This window comes from Sebastes umbrosus, chromosome 5, assembly GCF_015220745.1.
Source record: "Sebastes umbrosus isolate fSebUmb1 chromosome 5, fSebUmb1.pri, whole genome shotgun sequence".
In the NCBI taxonomy this organism is placed as follows: domain Eukaryota; kingdom Metazoa; phylum Chordata; class Actinopteri; order Perciformes; family Sebastidae; genus Sebastes; species Sebastes umbrosus.
Window position 1 is genome coordinate 18,491,750 of NC_051273.1, and position 15,920 is coordinate 18,507,669.

General features: G+C 40.1%; 2 protein-coding genes and 1 long non-coding RNA gene across 3 annotated transcripts in view; 2 read left to right on the plus strand and 1 right to left on the minus strand.

The window, feature by feature from the left end:
* atf6 (activating transcription factor 6) overlaps positions 1-2,717 on the plus strand; it is a 46,701-nt gene extending 43,984 nt beyond the window's left edge. The window contains exon 16 of the mRNA XM_037770398.1: positions 1,605-2,717. Coding sequence (XP_037626326.1) covers positions 1,605-1,801 — 197 coding nt within the window. The 3' untranslated portion in view covers positions 1,802-2,717. The remainder of the gene's footprint in view (positions 1-1,604) is intronic.
* A 1,447-nt stretch (positions 2,718-4,164) lies between these two features.
* Positions 4,165-15,737, minus strand: olfml2ba (olfactomedin-like 2Ba). The gene is made up of 8 exons (XM_037769417.1): positions 15,152-15,737; positions 14,767-15,030; positions 13,661-13,768; positions 11,705-11,866; positions 8,105-8,333; positions 6,840-7,871; positions 5,360-5,536; positions 4,165-5,277 (listed from the first exon to the last, which is right to left on the minus strand). The coding sequence occupies exons 1-8, from the start codon at positions 15,311-15,313 to the stop codon at positions 4,664-4,666; spliced, it is 2,748 nt and encodes a 915-aa protein (XP_037625345.1). The 5' UTR covers positions 15,314-15,737; the 3' UTR covers positions 4,165-4,663.
* Positions 8,727-14,919, plus strand: LOC119488119. Its single transcript, XR_005206875.1, has 4 exons — positions 8,727-8,783; positions 10,036-10,073; positions 11,721-11,780; positions 14,787-14,919. It is a non-coding gene; the product is annotated as an uncharacterized LOC119488119 (long non-coding RNA).
* Positions 15,738-15,920: the final 183 nt, after the last annotated feature.

Sequence of the window (15,920 nt, forward strand, 5' to 3'; positions counted from 1 at the left end):
CTATCATCTGTCGGAGACATACTGTAGGAAGCCACGCGTTTTGAAGTTGTCTGTTAATATAAATCCAAAAGGGATCCCTCAGCATGTCTTTTTCTAGCAACGAATTTTACAAACGTGTCCACTCTTACGGCTGTTCTTCCGCCAGGCTGAGCAGAGTTAGGCTGTGGGAGACCACAAACCATGAACCGTTGTCTCAAGTCCAGCTTCTTTTTTTCAAATTTGACTTTCCCAAGAAAAAGCCACGGCAGTTACTTCTTTGTAGGTCACACACATCAGGGTGACCTTGTGAAAATGCATTTATCTTTGATAAGTTTATCATCGTCTGCAGTGTGTTGCAGTCTCTGTGGTTTCTTCCAAACACAACAGCCTGACTCATCAACATCGATCTCTTTCCTGCCAGAGATTTTTCTTTTCTTCTCTGCATCAAGAAGCCTGAAGGATCCTGACTCATCATCAGTGATCGCTGTCCCTCTCTTTCTCTCTCACACACTCTCTGCAGAGTTTCTGCTTTTTGTCCTCTCAAATCTGCATGTCCTGCTCTTGTTTAGGACTGTTTTGTTTATCTCTATGAAGGAGAAATCCAGAATATGACTCACCTCTGGACTCCATGTGTGACCTGGACTCAACCTCGCTGCGGTTTTCAGCCCCCCAACTGCCTTAAAAAATACTCCTTTACACTCCCAAATCACTCTCTTATCATGTCTCTCTACAACCAGTATGACAAAAAACCTGCCAGTAATTATGATGACGAAGGCAGTTTGGTGAGCACTATTCATGTCTTGAGTTGATTAAATCTTTTAATTTGGGCTGTCAATCGATTAAAATATTTAATCACAATTAATGGCATGATTGTTCATAGTTAATCACGATTAATCGCAAATTAATCACACATTTCTGTTCAAAATGTACCTTAAATGGAGATTTGTCAAGTATTTAATACTCTTATCAACATGGGAGTGGGCAAATACGCTGCTTTATGCAAATGTATTTATATATTTATTATTGGAAATAAATTAACAACACAAAACAATGACAAATATTGTCCAGAAACCCTCACAGGTACTGCATTTAGCATAAAAAATATGCTCAAATCATAACATGGCAAACTGCAGCCCACCAGGCAACAACAGCTGTCAGTGTGTCAGTGTGCTGACTTGACTATGACTTGCCCCCAAAATGCATGTGCTTATCATAAAGTGGGCATGTCTGTAAAGGGGAGACTCGTGGGTACCCATAGAACCCATTTTCATTCACATATCTTGAGGTCAGAGGTCAAGGGACCTCTTTGAAAATGGCCATGACAGTTTTTCCTCGAGTTCCTATGACATGGTTGGTACCAATTCTTTAGGTTTTCTAGTTTCATATGCTACCAGTATCTTCACTCTAGCTTTAAAACTGAGCCCCCTACAGCTTCCAAACGATCGATTGTGTTAATGCGTTAAAGAAATTAGTGGCATTCAAACGAATTTGCATTATCGCATTAACTTTGACGGGCCTACTTTTGATATAAATCCACTGCTGACAGACACAAATTAATCTACAGTAACTTCGTTATTTATGCATCAAAACTAACGACCTCCCTCTTCCTTTTCTTGCCGTTACAGACAGCATCATACGGGACAAAGACTTCGAGGTGATGATGCAGATCGACTGTGAAGTAACGGACACCAGGATCCTCCACATCAGGTCGTCCACCATCCCTCCTCTGCTCCGGGTCAACCGCACAGACACTTTCTACCAGCACTCCTCCACTGACGGCCAGGCCGCGCCTCCTGTCGGCGTGCTAATGGGGTCTGCTTAAGATCACCTGTTATGACTCCTCACCTAAACCCATGAAGACAAACACAAGATAAGACCTCGGTTTTTTGTGTGATGAATTATAATTTAAACTCCCACTGACTTGATTTGAATGAAATACAAATGTAGCTCAAATTCTCAGCTCTAGTCAGACCCTTTCTTTATTGGGTCTAATATCCGGAGGTAGTCTGTAATAGGGTCCGAGCAGACGCTAGCTCCTTGTGTGGCAACACCGACTTCTCCCTGTAACCCCAGACGCCCCACATAAAGGTAATTGCTTAGCGGCAGGGGGCTGAGCATTGAACCCTGAGTCACCTCGTCATAACACAAATACTTTTACCCTGTAGCAGCTCTCTTCATGTCTGCTCTTTCTGTTTTTGTGCTCTTAATTCTGGGAACAAGCTGCAAAGCCAGAGGAGAAAACAAAAAATATTCATACACCTAAAATTGATCTCACTGGGAAGGTGTTTGTGATATTAATGTTGGGTCGTTATTGTCTCTGTTACTCATTTGTTTCTTAATTAAGGTACTTGTGAAAACAGTGAAACAGTGAGAGATGCCAGATTAATTGAATGCAGGCCATAGAGGCGTTCAGTAAACTCAGGAAGTCAGGTGACCTGTGAGGCTAACCACTATGTTGTTGGCTGGTTTCCATTGATTTAAGGATTTCAGGTTTTGTTCAGTTGTTGGGTCTTTGCACTGTGCTCCCCTCAGATTCAGATATTGTTCATATTTATTTCTATTACTATGTCACAGTAAGACCTGCGGCGTGATGCAGTTCACTCATTTCTGGCATCAAAACTTCTTCTGTCAAAATGTATTGATTTGATATTTTCTCTGTGTGATTGGGCTTTGTGGGAACTTTTTATTCATATGGACTGCAGAAAACTAAATGAAATGTGGATTGGAAGGAAACGTACCGCAAATGTGGGTGGACATCCTGAGATTTTGTCCCAGAAAAATGTATCTTCATCAAATTTGACACCCCCTGCCTTAACAGTTGAGCTAAAAATGCCAATGTTTGACATAAAACCACTAGTGAGAGTCCTCACTTCTCCACGGGCTAAATTGCACTTTGATTTGGTGCTCTTGAGCCCATATTTTGTTTTAGGAGTTGCATATCTGAGAGTTTTTAGTACTAATTATTTGTAAAGATCAGGGATACACCGATCCGACTTTTTTATTCCCGATACCGATACCGATACCTGGGCTTTGGGTATCGACCGATACCGAGTACCGATCCGATACCAGTGTTTAATTGATAATCTGTATGCCTCACTGTGTGGAAGTGACCGGGATCATTCCTTTATGTGTAAGACAACATCAGGCTTGACTTAAACATCGCTTTCCTAGCTTTGTAAAACAAAATGTAGCAAATAAATATAGATATAAATTTAGTGAAATGTTATTTATTATTAAAATAATAAATCGTACACCAGCAACTTGGTAAAAAAATCTTCAAATTTAACAGGAATTACAATTCAAGTGTAAACCTTTTTAATGCAGCAACAAATTGGTCAAAACTTAAACAGGAATTAAAATTCCAGTTTGTAACGTATATAGTATATAAACATAAAATTGAATTTAATAGATCGGCTCATTGTCACTGATATCCGATCCAGCTATTTGAGTCAGTATCGGACCGATATCCGATCGAGTATCAGTGCATCCCTAATAAAGATTTGCACTATAAATGCAGAACCTGGGAATGTCAGTTCAGTTTAACTGCCTCTTATTAATGTAAGATTGATATTAAATAAGAAACTATACATCATCAGAATTTGTATCTTTTTGTATATGGTGATAAAGCAAAATACTATACTTGTCCCTCAAAGTGCATTTCTTTTGGCTACATGGTTGTACAGATGGTTGTGGTTTAGCTCAACAGATGCCCATAAAAACATGCCCTCTGCTTGTGTTTTCTTAAGCCAGGCCGTGTAATGTGTGTGTGTGTAATTTTTTTTCGGTTTCAAAAATATATCTGATTCACCGCAGTGTTTTCACTGCATCCCAACAACAGTACTTAGGGACAAGGCTACAATTAAAAACTTGTTTTTTTTGTATTCTACTGTGTGCATAAACCATAATAAACACTGGATTTTACTATACCTTTGTGTGTATCCTTGGGGGGGAAATTATATAACTGCATTGTTAATTTTTTTTTCAACGAGTACAATAGGTTGATTGTTCCTGAGTATTTTCTTCCCCAATAACTCAATTTACATGCCGCAACTGTAAATTACAGGCTTGAACAATTATTGTTTGTATTTATATTTTTTCTGCCTCACAGTTGAATCAACGCTCATAAGTTATAATTAAAACCACTTTGACTTTAACAGCCATTAGTCAAACAAAGCAGACATTTTCTGTTATTATGTCCCAACTTTATTGCAGTCTCCTCAAAAACAGTCTGATATGGAGGGAGTAAGTGCTTTCACAAGACAATACCTGTGATATTACAACGCGGAGGACCTGTGGCATATGATGCAAAGAAAAATGTAATACAAAACAATGTGTATAAAACAGAAAAAATGTAATTTCTCCACATAATTTGGGGATTTGTTCAAAGAGTAATTGGTTCTTTTTTGTGAATTGTTAAAGTGTTATTTGACCAAAAGACATGACATCTTTCTACATTTGTTTATCTCAATATATACAGTTCAACTTGATGTGTTGACTGAGGAATTGTCTTATTTATTTCAGGTAAAAATCTTAAAAAAATCTTGATAAGAACAAAACAATTTAGTCAATACACGTCAGTATATTTGTACATTTGTTCCCTCCATACTGAAGGCCATGTGGACTGATCTACAATCCATTCAAACCATAGAATTAGCTTTTTAAAATAACTACTATCACCCCGGTACTAAGGGTCTACATAGGCAAACTTAATGTTATACGTGACTTGGTGTCCGTTGTCCCACGCGTACAAAACACCCTCTCTGGGATTGTAGTCAATCTGCGTGGTGTAGGTGTAGTTGTTGGTGAAGGGCATTCTGGGAATCATCTGAGTGTTTGTATGCGTGTCGAAGGCGTACTCCAGGTTGGCGTCCCTTTGATTGTAGCTGTCAACAGCGTACAGGACGCCGCACACGATGAAACAGTTCCCGTAGTGGTATCTCCTGAGCCCGGTCCTCCAGGTGGTCTCCCTCTGCATGCTGAGGTCTACGGGGTTCAGTCGACTCAGGATGATCACTTCCTGTAAGAAGCCCTCGTCGTCCAGCGCCGGGTAGATGATCCACAGGCCGCTCTCGTCCACGGCGAAGTCGACTTCCGAGTGTCTGTGCCACTCCCACAGCGACGACGTCTCTTCGATTAGAGCGTCGTGCAACATAGTCCAGGCGGCCACGTAACGGCGACGCAGGTCAAACTTGATGATGTCTCGGGAGAGGGCGCGGTTGTAGTAGAAGGCCCCGTCGTAGACCACGTGCCCGGTGCCGATCCAGTTGTAGGGAAGCTTGTACGAGTTGGTAAAACGGCCTAGAAAGGATAAAGAAGAAGCATGAGATTCATCATAGCAGGAGGAAAACTTTTGATGAAAGCTTCGACTACCGGCTCCTACCTTGTTTGAAAACCTCCAGGTTTTTGAACTCCAGGAGGTTATTCCCGTAGTAGAAGTTTGTGACATAGATTTTGTCATTATCAGACTTTGGATCCTTCATCCATGCTCCTTCGTTCTTGCCATAGGTGTTGTGAGTTACTGGCTCTGAGATTGTTGCCAAAGTGTCCTTACACTCCCCTGGGAAAAAATCACAGAGCCATGAGTGAGGATTTAGAGGCACTTTAACATCAACCAGACCTGCGTCAAACAGTCTGAAAATAATTAGAGGCTTTTATTTTAACCAGCTGAAATCACGGAACGGGTGAGGTTGCCACAAAGGACTGAGCACAGACACAAAGTTTTAGAGATTCACAGAATAATATCCATTTTGTAGTTTTCTAAATGACAGTGTTAAAGCATGATGACAGTCCTTTCCATTTGGTATTTCAAACTATTTACAGCAAATGTTAACAAGGAAATTCACAGGATATTTTCTTTTTTTGGCAATATCTTTGGTGGTAAGCTCATATAATGTCGGTCTGTTGGTTATTTGGTCAGTCGGTCCACCACTTTGGTCCTGACTGAAATAGCCATAGATGTATAATAAAACTGGATACCTGACCCAAAGATGGCGCCTATTCAGTTCAATGAGAATTGTTCGCCTGGCGCATAGGCTACACCAAAAAAAGTAATCTGTGATGACGTCACAGATGTTTAAATCGCTTTTCTTGGCTTGAGGAAAGTTTAACAAATATGTAAACCTTCATGGATCAAAAATTCATAATCAACATTGTTGCTTGTTGCTGATTAGTATGCTAGCATGCAAGCTAACTTGCTAAACTAAGGTGAACATGGTAAACATTGGCTATGTTCCAAATCGCATACTTTTTACTTTTAGTACTGCATACATATTGCAGCTGCCCTTACAAAGTATGTACTGTTACCTGTAGTATGCCTACAATTGGGACATACTACTTCGTCATAACATTGCGCCTTTAACTTTGTCCCTCTTGCTCATATATCCTGAAGATTGTGGGTCAGATTAGCCAGAAAAGCATGCTGGCTTGCATACTGCAAAATGCTGCCGGATGTAGTAGGACATCCTGGTATTTTTGGCATACTGCATTTGACATACTATGTATTGGGACATACTTAATCTTTTTCTGGCATACTAAATAGTATGGTATTAAGGGTATTGGAACGCACAGATTGTACCTGCTTAACATCAGCATGTTAGCACGCTGTCATTAGCACTGAGCTCAAACAACCGTTGTACCTGGCGAGTAAAGTCTCACTGAGCTGCTAGCAGTTTTGTTCCATTACACCTTCTTTCCCACTTGCCCCCATTCAATATGTCTCGCACTGTAACATGTTTGTAGTCATTTTCTTTAAAAGCATGAACGAATTTAGTATTGATTAAATTAATAGCAAAACAGACATTTGTTTATGTTAAATTTGACATGAAAAACATGCGATCGGTTCACATAAAAACTCAATTTACCAGTTTTTCTTGAGGGAGATTCCTCCTGCCTTTGCATTGGCTCGTCCAATTCCAGGTGTCCGTCCTCCACCACTTCCTCATTCCAGCTGATTCTGGAATTGTGTTTGACTTGAGGAGGCTGGCTGGTAGTGACGGTAGGGGTGAAGGTGGTGGTGGTGGTGGTGGCGGCGGCTGAAGAAGAGGAAGTCACAGGTGTGGTGAAAGGCACAGTAGTGTGGGGAGACAAAGTGGTCAGTCTCTGTGTGGTAGGAGGCAAAGTCGAGCCTGAAGAGTAGGTGGATTCAGTTTCTGGTGTCGTGGTAGCAGCCTGCGTGGAGGCTGCCCGTGTGGTGGTTGTTGTGGGGTGTTTGGGTGCTGAGGTCGAGGCAGCATGGGTTGTGATGGTCATAGTGGAGGTCGGGCTGGTAGTCAAAACCTCTGTGGTTGGGTTTGGTGCACGTTTGCTTGAATGAGCTGCAGTGCTGGTAGGTGTGGTTTGCATCTGGTCTTTCACCTCCTGCGTAGAGGTCTCCATCATGGCGGTTCTTGTCGTGAATGCTGGTAGGACTTCCTTTGTGGCTGTATTTTCGGAAGGTTGGGTTGTGCTCATTGTCAGTCTGGTTGTTTCCTCGGCAGTGATGCGTAAAGAAGCGCCGGCTGGTTCATCCATCAAAGGCCACTGAGTGACTCCAGCAGTGACTCTTTGAGTAGTTTCAGGTGCAGTTTCTGTGGTCCTGGTTCTTTGCGTGGTAGTGGTCGGCCCAAACGTGACGCTTCTCGTTGTGAATGCATCACTCCGCACATCTGTAGACACATCCACTGATGTGGTTCCAACGGCACTCATGAACGCATCATGAGTTTTTGTGGTGGGCTTAGTTTCTTTTGTTTTTTTTGACTTGCTGGTTTTTGTGGAACCGTGCGAAGGACCTGTTGTTTTTGGTTGAAATGATCTCGGTCCCGCCCTCGTCCTGGGGCGAGGGACTTTGTGTTGTAGAAGATTCTCCTCAATGAGGAGGTTATTCGGACCTTCACCACTGAATCCGTACTCAAAAACTAAAAAGGGGAAAGGAAAAAATTTGGTCAAATTATCAGAGCCCCATACCGTCGAAACTGTAAAGAAAACTGTGTCTGAACTCACAAATTACAGTGCAAACAAACAGTAGAAGCCACAGGATCAAACCCATTTGTAACTGTACATTGAGAAGCTGAGAGATTGTGGATCCATTTCTCTTAATTTATGTTTTTTTCCCTGCTTTTAAGCCATACTCTATAGGGCTTCCACTTACAGTTCTCTCCAGGCTCCCCGTCATCCGCTACCATCGGATCTGGATCCGATTTATAGAAAGTCATTCCTCTGATGATCATTCCATTGGGGCCGGTCTTCGACACCTGAGAAGCCTCCTTGTTAGCCACTTTCCTGTGAGTCACCTGAGGTTTGACCTCAATGATCTGAGCAGAACCATCTGTCCGCAGGAAGGACGGGTTTTCCCCAATAAACTTCTCCTCATACTTTTCCTGTTAGTGGACAGATGGACACACAGAACTTCTAATGAGGCAACAACAGAAACCAGTGCAACCAAATGCAGTAGAACGGGACTATAACATCTGTCTGACTACATACTGGGCCAATATTTGTCCATATCAGCTGTTGGCCAATGAGACTGAGATTTTACTAAAGAGTTTTATGTGTTTCATCCTACTAACATTTTGAGTTTGACCTCTTTCTGTGGCAAAAATATGGGGAAAAATACTTAAAACATGATAAAGAGTGTCACAATTAAAATATACTAACACTATACTGTTGATAATGCTCTTTTTGACCCTGTTCTGATTGGAGTAAGTGACTCCAGGTGTGCTCAGGTCTACTCAGGTGGAGACTGATTATTACTTCAGTTCAGTTCCTGCTGGTTCAGAGCAGACAGACCACATTCAAGTGTCTCCAGTCCCTCATGCGTTCCTGACAACGTGAGTTTCTTTCTTGACATTATATTGTTTGATATACTGTATGCTGTGACGATATGTTTGCTTACATCTCTACCTCATCTATGGATAGTTCGATTTTTAGTTTGATTTACTGTATTGACCATAGGTGTATGCTTTTGTTTCTTTGATTATACTAATCAAGAATTAAATGGAGGCAATAAATGGACAATTATAATGATTTTCCCTGTCAAGAACTCTTTTACTTGAGGTTCTGAAGCAGTTAAGTGAAATGTAAAAAATGTATTTCCAAGGACATATATAGTGCTGTAGGAATGAGTCCTAAAACCTGGAAATGAGTTAGAATTTTAGCACTTCCGGTTCCCTCTTCTGGAAGTCAATGGGTTTTTAGTTAGAGGCCTGAAATTAGGTCTGTGGTTAACACAAGCTTAAGAGATTTTAACTTTTTGTTCTACAATATAAAATACGTCATTAAATACCCCACTCGTGAATTTTGAAGCTTTTACGTGTCTAAAAAAAGGCGTTTGCTAACATGAGGCTAAATGAGACTACAAAACGTCATCATGCCGAACACTAGGCCGCCTTTATCTTAGTGGTGTTGATGTGAAGTCATGCGAACGCAGTGTAGTTAGCTAATAGCGTAATGTTAGCTTTTTACTTCTGGCGATTGCATTCACACTTCAAAAATCATAAAAGTGTTGTTCATTTGTGGAGATTATCTTGCTGAACAAAAGGTGTAGGTATCATAAACGTGTGTTTGCCACAGAGTTTATTTTCTGCAATAATCCCAAATCCAATGGAAAAAATCCCATTAGCTTTTTATTGAGGGAACCAGTGTGATGCAAACTTCCTGGTTGGCCTAGAAAACCACATCATCCTTGCACCACTCTATTACTGTCTTTGGTTAGTGGGTTCCTGGGTACATTGTGACATCACTACTACAAACGAGGCAAGAAAGGAGCAGTCTGACAATCAGATGGACTTTAAACAAACCATCAGTTTAGATTATCTGAACCACTTTTTTTTTTTTTTAAGTAAATTAGCAAATCCAAAATGTAGGTAATAATTCCTCATTGCCGTGGGCACAACTGCGGCAAGACCATGGGTCAAAGCTGAACCAGGAAGTCAGTCCGTAAACTGTGACTGATTAAAATGGACATTTTGGATAATACTTTTAACATTTACCTTCTTTTTCGCTTCCAAATGAGTTTGGTTAACCTGGAGTTTGTTTAAATCAAGTATGATAATTTAACCACTTTTCTTTTTTTTTTTTTAGGTATGTGGCCAGATTCACAGATCTCAGCAATTAAACTGGTGAGTACAATGTTATTATTACTGATAAATGATGACTAAAACTACAAAATGTGACCCAAGTTGCAATAAACCTGAATTATCCTTTAATAAAGGGGAAACTTTTAATAAAATAAATGAATAATTAAAGTTTCAGTTTTCATTAATAACCTTGTTTAATGCTTCTCAATAGAGCTCTAGTGAAACATATTAAACTGGTGAATCACTTGCATGTGAAGCCCTGATCTGTCCAACACTGCTGGACGAACTCTCCAGTTCATATTAAAGCTGTCATGGATCAGGTCCCAGGGGTTCAGTCACTGGTCTGAGGTCTGCTATTGTCTACTGGGTCTGCCAAACTTTCCAATTACGTCAGTAACGTGTTTACACATTTATATCATAGAGATGATGATTTTGTGATGGAATTTGTGGAAAGAACACATAATTGCTGCTTTTGTTTTGAAGATATACAGGACGTAATAATGCTTTCGCAGTCTGAGCAGCAACGTGAATCCAATCACTTCTTTAATACGTATAAAGTTAATTAAATCACAAATGCTTTTTAATATAGAATACTGTTTATCGGGATTTGTCTTACACTTTTAATGTGTGTGTGAACCGTAAAAATAGTGGTAGCACTTCAATTTACAGCACAATATTTACTCAGTATTTACATATTCAGATAATTCTGGTGGAGTCTTGAGTACCAGGCGACATTGTAACAACAAGTACAGTATTTATCTAGTATTTATGAGTTAATGTGCTGTAATAATAGCTTACTTACTTTCCAGGAATAACCGTAGTAGTAGTAAATATCATGAGACATATACAGTATGTACTAGGTAGGTGCACTATAATAGCTACAAACAACCTGTAATTATTTACAGATAGGACTCCATGTACTTTGCTGTATAAGTAATGTTATATAATCATCTGGTAAATACTAGGAATTACTGTATAACTTCTTATCTTATTTAATGATACTAGCCAAGTGGTGTTCTTAGTGTGACAGTAATGTCATGTATAGCATGTACGACTTTATTTTTAGGTGTTAACTACCTTTTAAAGCAAACACTTATTATTTACAGTATGTTCGTATTACTTGGTAATAAAGATAATCACCCTTTTGCGTCAATAATTTCCTAGTACCTAGTATAATACACAGTAAATACTACACCTAGAGAATGTGATATGTGATAGCACTAACTACAGGCAAAAAGATTGTTGTCAAAAATATCTAAGTATCGATACATATCGATACTGAATATTTGACTATTTGAATATTTGTATCAATACTAATTTTCCACAGTATTGATACACAAGTACCAGCTACGCTTTCTGCTGACACACACACACAACGCTATTTATCTTTTAATAAAAATCTACAATTTTATGCCCTCAATGTTTTCCCTGATTTATTGAAAATGGTATTGAATATCGATATTTTTTAAGATATTTTAACGAAGATAGAAATTTGAATATCGTGACAACCATATTAAGTACCAATATCTGTTTAGTTTTACATATATATACTGTGTTATTATAGTACAGCAAGGAACTACCTATGCCACAGAATGGCGTTCATAGCCCTTTCTTTACCTCTACATCACTAACCCCAACTATTGTTAACCCTGTTATATCAAGAGGTCACTTACATCTGGATGTTTATAGACTGCGGCCCTGCTGACCTCACTGAGTCTCTTCTGGTCCTGATGCTGGTGCGATGGAGAGGTGGGGGGGCTTTCGGTCACATCCGCCTGGATCTGAGGGCTCTTCTGGGGCTTCACCTCATCCATTGTGTGGTTCGGAGACACGGCCTTCACGCAGTCATGAACAAATCGAGATATTAACTTCACAGAAATAATATGCATGTTCTTTTATGGAAAATAGTCTGCAGTCATCAGAAGTCTTAATCACTAACAGAAGGAAAAATTTCTAGTTGAGCGCCGACTATCTTGAGTCATTAATTGGCCTTTTTCACAGCAGACTTTTTTGCCTTGTCATAATAGAAAAAGCACATCAATCCGTTCTATTCAAGTAGTCATGACAGTGTGAAAGCGAGTCAGCATGAACAATCATAAGTCATTTTTATCATTTACACCTGTGCTTTTATTCCTGTGGCAGGCAAACATTTCTTACACTTCCCAGAATGCACTTTAAGAAGTGGACGTGTAGTGACGTCACTACACGTCCACTTCTCTACTATACCGACCTTTTCACGTCCTACCAGGGCAGATGCAGCTGAAACTAATAAAATGAACAATGGATACACTCGATTTATCCATTAATTTTATCACCTGCAGCTGTGTTTTCTATGCCATCATCATTTCAGAAGCAAATGCGGCAGCTATTGCCCCGACAGCTTTCTGAACATCAGGCAGGTACAGTGACTCTGTCATCGAGTGTTTTAGTCCAATTCACTGATTCACTGATTCAGCGCCCATAGGGAGTGGCACACATGCAAAACACATTTAGGGGCAACTATAGATATGATTTGGACCAAGTTTGACAAATCAAATCTCAGGCAGCTGCGGTTTATAGTCGTGAGAAAAAAGAAAACCCTACTTAGTGTGGTATGTAAGAATTTTAATATTTGCAAGTTGTTCCAATCATGATTAATTTTAACTTTTTTTATTTTATTTAATGACTAATAACACACATGGTGCATTCACACAGGTGTTTCCAATGACTAATACACAGGTGTTTTCAGTTATTTTTGGATAATTAGACTCTTCCCTGTGTGGGCATGTAACCCTCCGCTTAGTTTTGTTGCACCTGTTTGGGTGGAACAACTTCATGATTTATGATGTTTATGATTCATTTAAGTACATGGAGTTCACTTCTGATCCAATTCAAGTATAACATTCTCACTGCTGGGAGGCAAATTGTTAATAACTGTTCATTTCCTCAACATTAAAGAATACATAGTGTAAGCTATAGGGCTGTCCTTGCCCAAAGAAACTCTTAGTCGACTAACATTAACACGATTTTGTTGACTAATCAATTAGTTGATTTAATCGACAGATCTGTAAAACTGAGTTTCTCCACACTAAAGCACCACTTTAAATCTTGTGTTTACTAGAGACGTACTCGTAAGTTTCTTGGAAATAAGTCGCTCAGCAATGAAAAATGCATAAAAAACGACTAATCGACCAAAGAAATCTTAGTTGACTTAAGACCAAAACGCCCGATCAGTAGACTAATCGACTAGGAGGGGGCAGCCCTCCTGTAAGCTTTGAACTGACACATTTACTTAAGTAAAAATACTATTCATTTAACATTTAGTATAACATTTGGTTAATATTTTTATCTTTTAATAATTCATAAGAAGTATAAAGTGGTTTACTAAATGGGGGAAAAAAAGACCAAAGAAGGTATTTTGTTGGTCTATTATAATCAGGTCATTCCTCTGGCAGATAAACTTCCACGTGTGATGGAAAGCCTGTGAGCACTCCTCCCAGGTCCTGCCCCTAATAAATCTGGAAACTGGTTTTACTGGAACCACTGAATCCAGAAGCCATCAACATAAACACACCTGTTGCTACCAACAGTTTGTTACACCAACATAGTTGCATTAATCTTTGCACAAAAAAGGAACACTGTTACTGTACCTTTTCAATGTTGTCCATGCGATCCAGCAGCTTGTTGGTAACTGAGTGCAGCTTCAGTAGATCCATCCCATAAAAGGAGCCCTCCAGCAGCTCCAGGATGGTGGAAAGCTAGAAGGATCAAGTGGATTCTGTCAAAAAGGGTTTACCAATTCAAGACATGCCAACAGGTCTATCATCCAATACCATCCAAACTTTGAGTCTCTGGTTATGGATCAAATGTGGGGCTATCCTTTCCTGAATGTGATCAACCGTGATATCCATCCATACCCCCAGTGATCCAGGCCTCTCTAGAGATCAACAGCAGCCTGCAGCCTGTTGGCACAGGACTTATCGGAGGATCTAATATACACTGTAAACAATTGCTGTTAATTTACAGCAGGATTTCAACAGTATTAACCTGTTATTGCTAAAAACAGAGCTTTACTGTTAATACAAAAGAAAACCTGTTAAATTAAAGGAGCTCATAGGCTGTTTTTTAACTGAACTATAATGCATTCTTAAAAAAGCAGCACTTTACTGCTGATCAACTATCTAAAGTATCATCAGTAACAGTTTCATGCAGTATTTTTTTTAATTCTGGGACCTGATCTGCACATGTGAGGCTTGTACATTGTACATGATTGTAAAATCAGTGAATTAGCTTTATTGTTCTTCACTCACATGTTGTTCTGGTTTGCATTCTGTGCTTGTAGCCAGCTATAGACAGACATTTTGGGGAAAAATGTCAACAAGTCTAATATAGCCTTTTTCCTAACAAGTTCCTTTAATTGTATTTAGTGTGACTATTCCTATGTCTGTAACCTGCTAAGTCTATTCATCTATAGGCAAAAAAATATGTTTATTAAAATGTATGTAAAACCTAAATAGTGCATTAAAACAAATCAGTAAGATAATGTAAAAGAAAGGTGGAAAAACAGCTATATAATGTACCTTTAAACAGTAAATTAACTGTGAAATTAATAAAAGTTCAAACTGTATTTTTCATTAACAGTACAAAGCTGTATAATGTTAATTTTACAGTAACATAAAGGCAACCCTGCTGCCATCAGTTCTTTACTGTTATTTTACTGGGAGATTCTCAACAGTGCATGGATAATTCACTTCACCTTGACATTCTCTTCCCCAGCTTCTCTAAGTCTTTTCAGCCTGTACTCTCCCTCGCACGGGTTGACGGCAGACGGAGGAGCGATGCAGGCGCACTTGCACTGCGGTCCGGATGTGATGGTCTCCACGGTGTAGAAGTCCTGCTCGGTGGCGCTGCCTTCTTCTATCCGCCTGCAGGCGCTCCTGCTCAGCGGTCTGACAACACATTTACACCGACAGTCAGAGCCTTCCGAGAGGGCTTTCACTTTGTCATAATCACCCAGCAGCTACAAAGAGAAGAGGATGGGTTTGTTGCACCAATCAAGACAAGTTTGAACTTTTACGCACGAAATGATCCATAAGAAAATGTGTGAAGAAAAGAAAAAAAAAAAGGACATGTCCTCCTACCTTAGAGAGGATGCTCTCATGGCCATCCACCTCCTCCTGCAGCCTGTCATCTGGCTCTGCCTCGCTCTCTGACCTGGGATGTGCAGCCCAGGTCTTTGGAGCTGCAGAGCACCGTGGAAAAAGCGCACAGCACATGACGGTGATGATGCATAACTTATACATGATGTGAGGCTCACAGAGCAACGAAAAGAGAAATAATATTGCAGGTATGCAAGCAGGCACAGCCTGTCGCAAGTTACTTTAGCTGCCAAGAAAATGTCATAGCCTTTCTTCTGGCTCCAGAGTTAGAGAAGTGCATCCAGAAGCGCCATCAGATCATTAAGCTTTATGGCGCGATGTCATCTTGTTCATCTTGGTCAGTGAACGCTGCAGGATAACAGCTAGTGCGCTCTGTGAAGGAGCAGCCGGCTGCTGCTGCTGCTGCTGGAGGCGGACCTGCAGCACACTGGCGAGGAGGAGTTGAGCTGCTTCAAGTGGCTTCTTCAAACATGAAGTGCAGCACAATTATCAGTCATGACTCATGAGTTAAAAAAAAACAAACATTTGATGCTTCAACCTGATTTTTCTTTGAGATTCAAGTTGCAGTTTAAGGTTAAATCATATTTCCAGCAGCCTGTTGCATATTGAGGTGATGCTCCTCAGCCTGTTCACAGCAGCTCAGTCTCAGCTGTGGTTTTGCTGCCCTCTAGCCACAACACTGTTCACTACAATGACAACAACTAAAGCATTTCAAGTGACATGTTTATTTGCTCTTTAAGGCACATCCCAT

Excerpts from the sequence above, each read along its gene's own strand:
- olfml2ba (XM_037769417.1), bottom strand. The coding sequence starts at position 15,313 with ATGTATAAGTTATGCATCATCACCGTCATGTGCTGTGCGCTTTTTCCA. Across the intron at positions 8,334-11,704 it reads CAGTCTATAAACATCCAGAT|GAAAAGTATGAGGAGAAGTT; the intron begins GTAAGTGACCTC and ends GTCCACTAACAG. Across the intron at positions 7,872-8,104 it reads CGGGGAGCCTGGAGAGAACT|TTTTTGAGTACGGATTCAGT; the intron begins GTAAGTGGAAGC and ends TCCCCTTTTTAG.